The following is a 13,079-nucleotide window of genomic DNA, read 5'->3' on the forward strand; positions in this document are numbered from 1 at the left end:
AGGGGAAGTGACAGAAGTATTCAAATCCTGAAAGCATTGACAGCTTTCTTCAGAATGAACAATCAAACACCAACCAGAGGGCACAAGCAGAATCTACTTGGAAGTGTATTTAAAACCGAGAACAGTAGACACATCTTTATCCAAAGTGGGGTGGACATAGGGAACAAGCTACCCAGCCATGTTGTTGCAGATGATACCCTGGTTTCTTTCACGGCACAGCTGTCTGAGATCCTTGGATCAAATAGCTACTAACTAACAAAGGGGCTTGATAGGCCAAGTGGGCTCCTGTGGTTTGCAAACTTTCTTATGTTCTTAAGACTCTTCTCTCATTTGCCAACATTTCCTACGTACACTTCATACCACTTTCAATTATTAGAGCTTAAAACTTTACTAGCAATCCACTGTAAAGACAGGATACTAATTCCTAATTAGCCCTCTTAATTGTGTGGTAAAATACATACAGTATATATTGTGCACAACTAAGTGAGCATCAATGCTAAGCAGATTATTTACAGTTGACATTACAAGGCATCATGTAGCACTTTAATAGGAAAAATTTCAAAGCTCTGCATCACCTGTAAGTGATGGATGAGGTACGAGGTATTTTTTTGCTTAATTTGATTGTGTTGTACCAGATCAAGTGCAAACAAACCTTTGTATAATGCAATTAGGAGATTCATGTGAGAGGTCAATGGTGTGGAAAATGAAATATTTTCAAAGCATTCACAGATACATAACCTATTCTACAAGTGTTGGTACATGGCACCTTTCTCATTATACACAGCCTACACAGCTCTAGTGTAAAGGGTCTGAACAAGAGGATTTTTGTGCTCTTAAATGAATTCGAGTTGGTATACATACAGCATACAGATACCCTTTGGAGTCACTGTAAAAGCATAGTAGGTTAGAATGGATTACAAATAAGATGAGGCCACTCTTTTCTCTTGTTTTATAAAAGTAGGAGGGCACTTTGGAAACAAAAATCTCATCATGGCCTGCCTCGATAGATTTTAAAGAGTGAGGGTCTCTACCTGAATTTTCAGTTTGATTCCTACAATATACTCACAGTTATGTCTGCAGCTCTTCTGCACGGAGACAAAAAATATTTTTTACGTGTACTCTCCAGTCCCAGTCATAGTGCTGACTGTGAGGTAACCTAAATATAAAGGCTGAGTTTCTAAATCCCTATTAGGATTTGCAGTCCATCAATCACAACTTGCTGTCTTTTGTGTTCCAGATTGAGGGGATTTGGTTTGTTTTTTTTCCTGGATTCGTGCAGCTTAGTTCTGGATGTTTCAATTTTTTTTCCCCACTTTTGGGGTCATAATAAAAATAGAACTCCACAGACTCTCAAGTGTCTCATCTTGTAAAAGGCTCTGCCTGTTGGGCTGAAAACGTCACATTGCCTCAGAGATCCCATGTTGAAAACCCGACTGCACTGCATGCTGACTGTGGCCGGGGAATGTCAGAGTGCAGAACAGAACCGATTTGGCAGAGGGAGGCCTGTGCTTGCTGTGAAGCCGAGATCACCGTTGCATTCTGGTCTCCTCTGGGACATGGTGTTATGAGAAGTAGCTGTGTACGTCCTGTCAAGTGAGCTGAGCGGGATGTTTTTAGGAGTCAATTGAAAACTCAGAACTGAGATGACAACACTTCTCCTGGGTTTGTGCAGGGAGGCAGAGACAAGCTGCATGAAATATCAGCTGACAGTTACAAAATAGGAAAGCTGTTACTAGTCACAAATGTATAAAATATACAAAAAAAGCATCTTAGGTGCTATATGAAAGAAAGATGTTTCTAAAAAATATATAATAAATTAAGATATACAGTATTAAATTATAAGGTATTGAAGATTTTATCAAGCATATTGTCAGGGCATGAACTTACAGAGCCACATACCGTTTAGGATTCTGTTTTGACAGCAGGTTGATTTTGAACTAACCTTTCAGAATGTATTTTCAGTGGTATTAGTGGTTACTCGCTAAATTTGACTTTGAAAGTCCCATCCATTCTGGACTATTAGTATTTCACGTTTAATGGTGCCCCTGAATGGATAAAATATGTCTTGGCGTCATGACACTATTATCTACTTGGACTTGACAGGAAAAAAAAGATAAAATTCTGCTAGGAGGTTTACATGGTCTTGGGAAGCTGCTGCAAAAGACTAATGAGCATTTAAAAATAATTGTAGAATGAAAGCTTCAGAGGGGAAGATTTTAATTAATAGCGAGTGAAGAGCTCTGCTAAAGGAGTCTCTCACAAACACAGGTGTTGAAAAAAAGGTTTTAAAACAGGTTTCTTGCTGTTTTATTAATTATTGCTATTTCCCTTTTAGCTGTTCTAAGCACTGTATGACAAAAATGACAGTGAATCCCCGTTCTTGGGAAAAGAAAATCCGGCAAATTTGGTGTTTAGTGACCAAAAGTGTTGAATATTGTTTAGTATCCAAAAGCTAAGTAAAAATGGATTCAGTTTTGAGTATGGTTCCTACCTAAAAATAGCTGAAACCTCGAATGCTGTTTTTTGTCATAACTAAGCTATGTAAGCAAGTGCTAAATATATTGGACGTGCTTCAAGCTAGCTTGTCCTGCAGTGGTGCTAATTATGATGCAATAACAAGGTTGCCTTCACACCAATGGGCAAAATATTAGGAACTGCCACGAAATAATGTTCTGCCTCTTTTTGCAGAAAGGACAGTTTAAATAAGATGGTACTGTATGTAAGCTTTATGCTGTTGTCTGTGTGCCAAGACTGTCTCCCTGCTGTTCCTGAAACAGAGTTATAGAAAAAGCATGACATCACAGACTGCGAGGAAGAAAACGGCATGCAGCTGAAGAACAATATATGTTTTCTTTTAATGAAGAGCTAATCTGCTGGAGTGTAGCACATTACAGAAGTGGTGTTTTTTTGTTTTCCCTCCCTCAGTAGTCACACTTCAAACACAATATTAGCAGAAGGGTGCCAGCAGGAGTCTTGGAGCAGGGAAAGTGGCAAAACTAATGGATGTACCATACAGTAGTTGAGGTATTGTGTAAAGTGTGGGAGATTTGTCCGTGATGAAGATATACCGTAGTTAAAAAAAGTTCACAGTAATAATAATAATAATAATAATAAACTTTATTTTATATAGCGCCTTTAAAGGTGGCTTCTCAAAGCGCTTTACAGGATGACAATAACAATAAATAAGAAGACTACAACAATAAATAAGAAAGTTTCACAAGACAGGACACAATTATAGTTACAACAATACAACAATAACAATAGAGGAGACCGTGGAAGATGGTATTAAGAAGAGCAGAGGAGTGAAGAATGGAAGCAGTTAAGTAAAGGCTTTTCTGAAAAGGAGGGTTTTGAGTCTGGATTTGAAGGAGTTTAGAGAAGGTGACTCTCTAATATCCTTGGGCAAGGAGTTCCAGAGCTTGGGGGCATAGCAGGAGAAGGCCCTGTCGCCCATACAATGTAGACGGGCTTGGGGGACAGTAAGGAGGGCAGAATTTGAAGAGCGGAGGTTGCGAGGTGGGGAGTAGGGCGATAAAAGTTCAGACAGGTATTGAGGTGCCAAGCCATGTAAAGCCTTGTAGGTGAGCATGAGGATTTTAAAGTCTACGCGGAATTTGACCGGAAGCCAGTGCAAGGACTCCAGTACAACAGTTCCTACTGCATGGAGCACTGTGGTTACAGCAGTGGGGTTTGTGATTCTGCTTCTTTCTCTGATTCACTTTCTGTGTGCCACATTCATGCGGCCATCTCGCTTGTTAAAGTCCACCTGCCACAGTGCCTCTGCTGGATTGGCCCTCCCTTGTCAGTCAAATATGCAGCGGTATTCGTAATAATGGCACAGGCGTCCTTGTCAGCCACAGTACTCGCTCATACGCAATACCAACCACGGTACACAATACACCGTTGTGCCGGTGGAGTCTTTTTAAAAGCGATCAGCTTCTCCACACATTAAGGATTCTCAGGTGTTGTCATCCTGCCTCCCTTTCACATGTCCCTCATGCACCACACGCCTCTCCATCCAGCTGGGCGCTCAGTGGCATATACTGTACTGTACTTCACATTCAGTGTGCGCAGTTGATTTCGGTGCTCTGTTGACTACTGTATGTTCAGTTCTTTTGCTATTTTTAAGTCTCAGTATTCAAGGTAAATACTATTCCATTTTGCTACTGTATGGTATTTTCTGACTTTCTCATGTTGAATTGGAATTGGAATTCATGGGGAGAAATTGACAAGCTATGTTCACCATTGATGAGTGTTACAGACCGCAGCACTATTTTCCATATTCCCTAATATTTACCAACCACAGTGTTGCCTAGAGTGGGAGCTTTCAGGAACTTAATCCTTGTGGTTGGGGAGGGAAGTCTTTTTACATTGTGTTCAGATTTTCAGTGCTGAAGGTGACTATACATGATCCCACAGAAACAATGTACAAATCCAGTGCTTTCTTGCCTTTGTAAAATATGGGAGTATAAAATATTAGCTCTGCTCAACATGTACAGTACTGTACTGTATCTTTCTGGCTTGCATGTCTATTTAGTGTTGCTCTGTGCCTGTTACGTTGTGAAAGATTATTCTTTTTTAACGAAAATCCCAAATTCCAAATTTAATTTGAATCAAGTGACTTTTTTCTTTTTTTAAATGGAAGGTTACATACTGTATGCCAAAAGTACTTAACACATACTGTAAATGCATTCATGCACCTGTGTACTCCCAAGAAACAGAACATTTGGAAGAAAAATATCAAAAGAAGTAAAACATATTAACCAGAACTTGTTGTTTCACCTCTCTGTCAAGAGTATTAGGTATTAATGACCTCAAGTGTCAAGCACACCTTTGATCCATTAGAAAAGTTTAATAATTAAGCACCAGTGACACAGCATACTGTATATTTTATTCATGAAGATGACAATCTATAAAGTCCTTCACTGTCTTACTTCCTCTGTTTTAATTTAACGTCAACTGGTTCTTTTTTGTTGATTCTTTTTATGTTTTAGCTCTTTTTGACAGCTGTAATTATCACTCCTGGGATATTTGTTGTCTGTATTCATTTACACAATGAATAGAAATGGGACCCAGTGACAAACATTCTACTTAATCTGGCACTTGAAAGTATGAAAATAAAAAAATACAAAACTTGATTTTTCTGCATATTTGTTATTTGCCTTTCAGATTAGCTGTGAAATTTCAGTAATTTTCCCAGAAAGAAGGACTAAAATCTGTGTACTTGGTATAACTGTCTCCATGTTCCTATGTTATTGATTTCTAATGGAAAATGTTTTTTGTTTTATTTTCACTCGTGCTAAATGATAAAGTGAAGCAGCAGAACCTCAATATTTTGTTTTTACTAATTGAATATCAGAGATTATACATAAACATCATTATCTGAACTCTATTGCTATTACAATAATATTAGCAGTACAAATAGTATTACAATATTAGTATTACAATACTAATAATACAATAATATTGTATTAATTGCAGTTAATATTGTTCTATTGGAACAACTAGTATTCTTTCACATTTTTGCTGCTTAAAGGCACTGGGTCAGTGCATCCCGAACTTCAAAGCGTACAAGTGAAATGAACTAATTCTACTGCAAGACAAAAATAGAACATTGCATCTCTACACCAGCTAATTGTGCTGTTAAGCACCCAGGAAAAGATCAGTTAGAATCTGATTTCTGGAACAAATCCTTCCGCCAAGCAGTATAGAAAACTTCAGGGCAAATAGCAGTCCTATTTCTGTTTCATTCTCATTGTAACATACAGTACTATACTGTAGATAGGTTTGCAGTTTGGACAAAGATTATTTATTAAAGCAAATTATAGTAATACATTTTATAGTAGTACATGAACGTGTGCATCTTCATGCCCCTTTGTCAGAAACCTCACTTCCTCAGATGAAGTCCTTATTCATCAGGACAGGGCGATGGTCTGCCAACCCATGCTTAATCGGACTGAACAAAACCCTTGTAGAATTGCAAAACGCATGCAGTTATCACAGTGGGGTGTGGAATAAGCAACAGCACAGGTAATGGGTGAAATCTGATCTTGCAGTAACTACAAGCTGTACCATCAGTACAAGCTATACTATCTATATTTAATGTATAACTATACAGTATAGTGTACAATAGTTATAGTAAGTATAAGCAAGTACCATATACTGTACTGTCTAGACTTCTATCTATTCTATTCTATACTTCATAAGCACATACTGTACTTTGATGGCTCTCCTGATCTCCTGTGCCTTCCCATACGTACTAGCGCATCCTTCTGCATGTTTCTGATTTCTGAATGTTTGCAAATTCACAGATTTTTCATCCGTTGGTCTTATTTTTCTTAATGAGTTTGTTCAACTGCAAACCCCGCAGGATCAATGAGTTTTGGCAACCTGTGTCTAATGAGATGGCTCTGACTGAGGATGTTCAGTAACATTGTGTACTCTGGATGGATGGTGTCACTGGTGTCAGCCATGACCAGACTGGTGGCTCTATTCACTAATATCTCGAGCCAACAATTGTTCAGTTGTTCAATTGATTTAATGTTTTGAATTGAGTTAAACTCAGAAAAAAGCAAAACCTTTATGAAATGTCAAAGACTATGTCAATGACAAAGAATGTCAAAGAAAATGTCCATCCATGCATTTTCTAAGAGCTTTATCCAATACAAGCTTGCAGGGGTGCTGGAGCAAGCAGTGTGTTCAAGGTAGGATACAGTACATCCTGGGTGGAATGCCAGTCCATCACAGAGCAGACGCACAGACACAGACACAAACACAAACACAAACACATGCACGGACACACTTACACCAAGGACACTCCTTACAGAAGTCAATTAACCTACAGTTCCAGTATGTCTTTGGACTGTGAGAAAAAAACAGAGCACCGAAGGGAATCCCATGCAAACACGGGGAGAACATACTGTATAAACGCCACACAGACACAACCCAGGTGCAGAATTTAAACCCAGAGTTGCAAGGCAGCAGTGTGAACCACTAGGCCTCCGTGCCACTGTGGAAGGATTAAATCAGTGTGAACAAAATTCAGATTTTGATACAGTAATAACCACCTACTGTATAAAGCTACTAAAGCCAGTTATCTCACTGCACAATTCATGTACAGTATGAAGTAGAATGAGGTTTGCAGAAATCAATGTGATCAGTTTGTGGATTTCAATTTGTTGGATCAATCAACATTTAAAGGCAGTTTCTTTGGTAAGATTGAATGCAAAACTGGATCTGTTATCTATAAAAACGTTCTTGACATATTATTAATGATGTTTTAAACAGTTCAACAAATAATCATTCAATTAGTCTACACTAGGGGTTGTTTACATATTGTACAGTATATGTCACTTTAGTAATACTTCATACTGTATATACTGTGTACTTTATTTATAAAGTATTATACAGTACAGTATATGAGATTTGCAACCCCTATTATAAAGTGGTACAATGATGCTACTATCAGTGTTTAGTGAGACTATTTCATATATAACCTTTTCTAAATATAGCTTTATACTTTGAATTTACTTTACTTTATAGTTTTAGATATTAAGTTGTATTTTGTCATTTAAGTAGTTTCTTAATTAACCGTTTTTAACACATAGCAGTCTACTCACCTGGTGGGGAAAAAAACTCATTAACAATACTACCAATACCCTACCTTTGGTAATTAATGACATTCAGAACTAAATTGTTTCTTTTTCAGTAAAGCTAACTATTTAGCAGTTTACTTTGATTTTGTTTCACACCAGCATGGAATACTAAATGCTTACTAAGAACCATCACGATTCTTCACATCAACTCCCTTTCAGAAAAATAATGGAATTACCAGTCTTTTAAAACAGTTAGGGCCTTAGATCAGATTTCTGGATTGGTTATATTGCACATTGATTTTTTTTTCTTTCTACTTACTTGTTTTACCTAATTCCCTTACAGCGACGATTACTCTCTGCCATCTGTTTTCTGAAACGTTTATTTGTGTGCATGAGAACCTGCAGTACCTTCTTGTGTTTGTTCAACAATATAATCTAATGCCTGAGGGAAAGGTTTTTCATATGGTTAAGATAATGACTGCCTCTTATGTGTTTGAATTTATTTAACCATTATAGGACCTTATTAGACTCCAAAGGGATTGTGTTTGAATACTTAAAGAAAATGTCTATTGTAAGTAAAGTTACTATGACAATAATTTGCATGGATTTTGTATAGCACATCAGCGTAATGAAAAACAGTAGCCTGTGTGCTATATTATCTATTGTTTAAGTTTTTTAAGGATTTCAGTAATTATTTACTTTTCACATAAAAATTAGAATCAAGTATAGATCATATGATCTCTCATTTATGGAATTATAGCTCACCATGCCTAGGCTTTTTAAATCTTTTTCAGTATCTCTTGATGATTATGAATGGAGTCATTGCTCTGACAGTTTCCTGACAGGGCTTGATCATAAAATAAATACTGACTAAACTAATTGCCCCCAATGCTACAGTTTACAAAAGAGGTTTCACATTTTTTGGCGAAACAAAGTGGGCTACAGACTACTATTTCTGCAGTTTTGAGTCATGAATCCACGTGAAAATAGATTTGAACATGTCCTGTGTTAACTAAATTAAGAGCATCACCAGCTCAGCCGATATTAGTTTTATACTGCAGTAGCACCTTGGGAACACTAAATGTTCGGGGAGATTTAAAGAACAAAAAAGAAAAGCAGAATTTTGTGGTGTAACTTACTCCCAAACTAATCTGAAAATCTTGAAAAATGAATAAGATTAGGAGTTTCCCCAAATTCAATTGGAAACTAAATATGGAAAATATTATCATGAGATAATATTATCAATATTATCATGAGAATGCTGTTCACCTCTCAAGGAAAGGTTCAATATTCTAATTGGAAATGGAATAGGTAAAGACTAATGACATTTTGTGTTTTCTTTTGAGACGCGCTTAATCTCTTTATGAAAGGTTAATATTGAATTAGATCATAACAAGGCATGGATTCGGTTTGAGGGCTCATATTGCACTTACAGTCCTATGATTTTGCTGCGTCAGCACAATTTGCAGTTCTCGTGCAGAGGGCAAAGAACCCTTACTGCACAGCCTTGGGAATGCAATTACACTGTTTCCAAAGGTCGGCCAAGAAATGAAATAAAAAGCAACATTTTATTGACACATTCCTTCCCGAATTCCAGTGGATACGTACAATTCTGTAGACTGACAACAAAGAAAAACTGGATGAGACGTTGGTGCAGTTTATTTTAAAGGTGAATGGGTATCTGCCTTCGCCTAATGAGCTACAATACACCCTCAGTAGTTTTTCATTTGGTATCTAATACATTATTGTACACTTTAAGTTTCCTTGTAAAAAGCAGATGGTAAGCAGTTGTTTATGTTTTATCTATAACCATTAATCGCGTTCCAGCAGCACATAAAAGGCTCAGAGATGGAAAAAAAAGCTTGGCAGTGCTTAAATTATTAATAGGCCTCCTTAGGCTTTTCTTTCTTTTTTAAAACTCCCATTTTTGTTTTGACAGGTTCAGTGTAACATTAGGAGACTGTAGCACAACATAGGAGCAGCTGGGTGTAGAAACACAAATACAGTAGGAAGGGTTACTAGCCACACCCTGAATCCTCTAGTGCTGGTATCCAGGCTCATACTGTAGGTTGCTTTTTCTGAAGATGCCCCTTTCTCCCAGTTTATTCTTTATTTGGGTGTTAAAAAATGTCTTTCAGAGGCCCTGTCCCACCCCTGACTCTAGTTTCAAATGAAATTAAAACTTTCATCACGCATGTATTTCAGAAGATCTTCAAGTAAGTACAGTATTTCTTAGGTTCACCTTATTGAAAAAAATATCATCACATACCTACTGTATGTTTTTCATAATACGAACTTTTATTTTTATTCAAACATAACCAGTAGGTGATTTAATATCGAAAACTGTTCAGTGAGACATTTTATTGACTATTCACAGTGACGAATACAGAATGATACAGTAGGTAAAGAAATACGCATGAGAAGCAATGTTCTTGGAATGTACAGTATATTCCAAGTGTACAGTTACATAGAGCTGCCAGGAGAGGCCCTGGCTCCCCATGACCCTGAATTAAATAAAGTGGTTAGAAAATGGATGGATGGATGGATGGATACAGTATATGTACACTTGAAATCATCTGTTTCACATCCCCCCCTCTCTTCAAGTAAACCCACAGCTTTTCCCAACTGCTTAAGAAAACACTTGATTACCTACAGTACGTAAGAGTCCACTTTCTTTACATACAGTAGTAGAATGACTGAACTGAAAGGACAGGGCATGAGAAATGAGATATGTTGTGTATTTTAAAGTAATCGAATATTATATGTGGTCATATGACGTGGAATGACAGAAATTAGAAGTACTGTTTCCCCAACAAAGGTACAGTCCAACTACAGTGATTCGTTCGGACAATTTAGCATTAAAATGCTATTAAAAATTTCGCATAAAAAATTACCCTAGACTTTCACATACCAGAAGAACTGATCAAATTAAAGTGAAACTGAACTTTTAATGTCAGTTTGAGGGATTCCACGGATGTTAGAATGTCTTATATACATTACATTTAACACAGTAAAGCTATTTATAATATTGACCAATCAATCATTAATGACGCTCAAATATGTCAGCAAAAATTATTTTGCAGTACTGTTGGAAGACAGTTGTGTTTTGACAGTGCGTGTACATTAACAAATTACTTAAAAAGGCAATAATTATGCACACTACTCTTGAATTATGACTGTATGTATCAGTTCAAAGGAACTGTATTTCTGGCAGTGTGTAGTAATCTGAAGTAGGAGTGGTGGATGGGATTGGTGGAAGAGATATGACACCAAATCTATTATTTTTGTGATGCTAAGAAAATGTTTACAATGTCTGTTTGCTGGTCAGTGTTCTGAAATCAATTTCATTTGTAAAATGATTGATGTGTTGCGTTTATCCCCCAGAAAAGCAGTTCCAATTTAATGCAGTGTTTATTTCTACTGTAAGTGCCCGATTTGAAAGTGATCTGCAAACTTACAGTGCCCTTGTTTTACTGTACGTGTGCTAAACTCGTTAGCATGACACGCGGTTTCAATTACACTCTTCTTATTGTGGGGGCATGCGTCTTTGTCTCCCCCTCCTTGATGATACAGTACATGAGGCTTCCACTTTGACAGTAGGCATTCTGCTTTTATCCTCAAAGGGCTTTCTTAGCTATTGGTTGCTTAATGCTGAGCTGTGAGTTGTGCGGTTATGATCAGCGGCATTAAAAGACAGGGAGTGTCTGACTATTAAAGGATCTGTAGCTCCGAACTGGACCAGACAGTCCATACATACTTTGCTCCAATGTATTTCGAGCACCGAGGACCAGGAATGAATGCACGGAAGTTGTCCAGAGTGGAAAGTGTTAAAAAGTTATGGAAGGTGAGTTAAAACAAGTATTTTCTTTTTCTTCAAAAACCTCCTGCTGTGTAATTAGAATTGTGAAGCTAGGTGCTCAGGCATGGGTTTTTCTATATAATATGCATATGCTTGTAATTGCCTATTCTGCTCAGGGTACTTTTCAGATACAAATAGAAATACACATGGGCTGCTCATTATACTGTAAGTTAACAGTCACAGATATACTGCATGATTTTGCCAAGGATTTATTAGGATACCTCTTTTTCTAGTGTTCAAACAATGTGGTGACAAATGTTACAAAAGGGTACATACCAACAATAGCTTGAAAATGAAAAATATTTTTTTTCAGAATTCTAGCTTCTTGGTTCCCAGTAGCCACTGTCAATTGGGAGTGATTAAGTACAGATAAAACATAGTATGTTGTTGGTAAATGTTTATAAGTTCAAGGCTTAATACTATTGTACTGCTCTAGGCTTATCACTGAGTTCAATAGTAAGCACAAAACGGACAAGATAAATTAACTTTTATTAACTGTACTACTAACAGAAGTAAGTCGTCATTAAGATTTTTATTACCAATTATCGTTTTAAGGGGATAAAACTAACAAACCAAAAGTTCTGTATTATTAATTACTTATAGCTGCATTACCGCTGTTGTAGTGCATCGCTGTTCTGTATGTGTTTGAGAAATAAAGAAATGTAAATTGCTAGTCAGTATAAGGTCAACATCTGAGCACACATTCAGTACTCTAATGCCCAATACACCCTTTACTGATTGTTAAACTATGAAATGTTCTTTAAGACTTTGGTTCAAGATAGAAATTGTAATTGATCATTTCAGTTCAAAGAATTTCTGTTTATGTTACAATTCACTTATTTAAACAAATTGTAATGCACATTATATTACAGCATACTGTATGAATTTCAATGTCATGCAAACCCACAATATAAAATACACATTGAATCTTCAATTGATAATTAAAATCCCTTTTATGCACATTTAAATCTATTCTAAATATTTTTTTTATTTCTACTGTTGTCTGTGTTCCAATGTTTTTATTGACCTTCTATTCTTCGGAGAAGGTTAATTCATGAACTCTTCCCCAGATCTTTTTACGGCCTAGACTCATATTTATCATTCTTGACAGAATCCTAACAACAAACTAAAGGTCTTGCTTAGTTTATTGTCTGAAATTAATTTGTTCAAGATTCCTCTAGCCTCTCTTTTTGTTAAAGACATTCAATGTCAAATGTCAAAGATTTTACTAGAATATGATAACATGTAATTTTGATTGAACCTTCCTTGTCCAAGAACACTAACACTGTAGAGATGTGCTCTAGTTTATAAATTCAGAGTTGATTAAAGGTTCTGCAGTTAAATATGCAGACTAAAGTTTCCTGAACTTTCTACCAATGATGATGGTCTCTTCGCTTATCAACATCCACAAAAAAGGGCAAAAATTAACATTGTACCATTGGTATCAGATATTGAATTTAAATTAAATTGAAATTTCAACCTAAAAATATAAGTAAAACCATCCTTTATTATATCTAACAATGAAAAATATTGAAATTTGTTCAAGTATCTATATCTGTATTTTAAATGTCTTGGAGACAGTTATACCACACAAGAGGTATGTTAACTTTGCGCTTTCCAATCAC

The 13,079-nt window shown here is 36.5% G+C and overlaps 1 protein-coding gene across 4 annotated transcripts in view; it reads left to right on the forward strand.

Annotated features, from left to right (window-relative positions):
- The window catches only part of dpp6a (dipeptidyl-peptidase 6a), a 305,960-nt gene that overhangs the window by 97,242 nt on the left and 195,639 nt on the right, over positions 1-13,079 (forward strand). The window contains exon 1 of one of the 4 annotated variants that reach the window (XM_069190981.1): positions 11,347-11,439. The exons of the other annotated variants lie outside the window; for them this stretch is intronic. Within the exon in view, the coding sequence (XP_069047082.1) occupies positions 11,362-11,439 (78 nt within the window). The 5' untranslated portion in view covers positions 11,347-11,361. Of the gene's footprint in view, positions 1-11,346; positions 11,440-13,079 lie in introns of those variants that run through there. 4 annotated transcript variants of the gene reach the window in all.

Source organism: Lepisosteus oculatus, chromosome 6, assembly GCF_040954835.1.
Source record: "Lepisosteus oculatus isolate fLepOcu1 chromosome 6, fLepOcu1.hap2, whole genome shotgun sequence".
Taxonomy (NCBI): domain Eukaryota; kingdom Metazoa; phylum Chordata; class Actinopteri; order Semionotiformes; family Lepisosteidae; genus Lepisosteus; species Lepisosteus oculatus.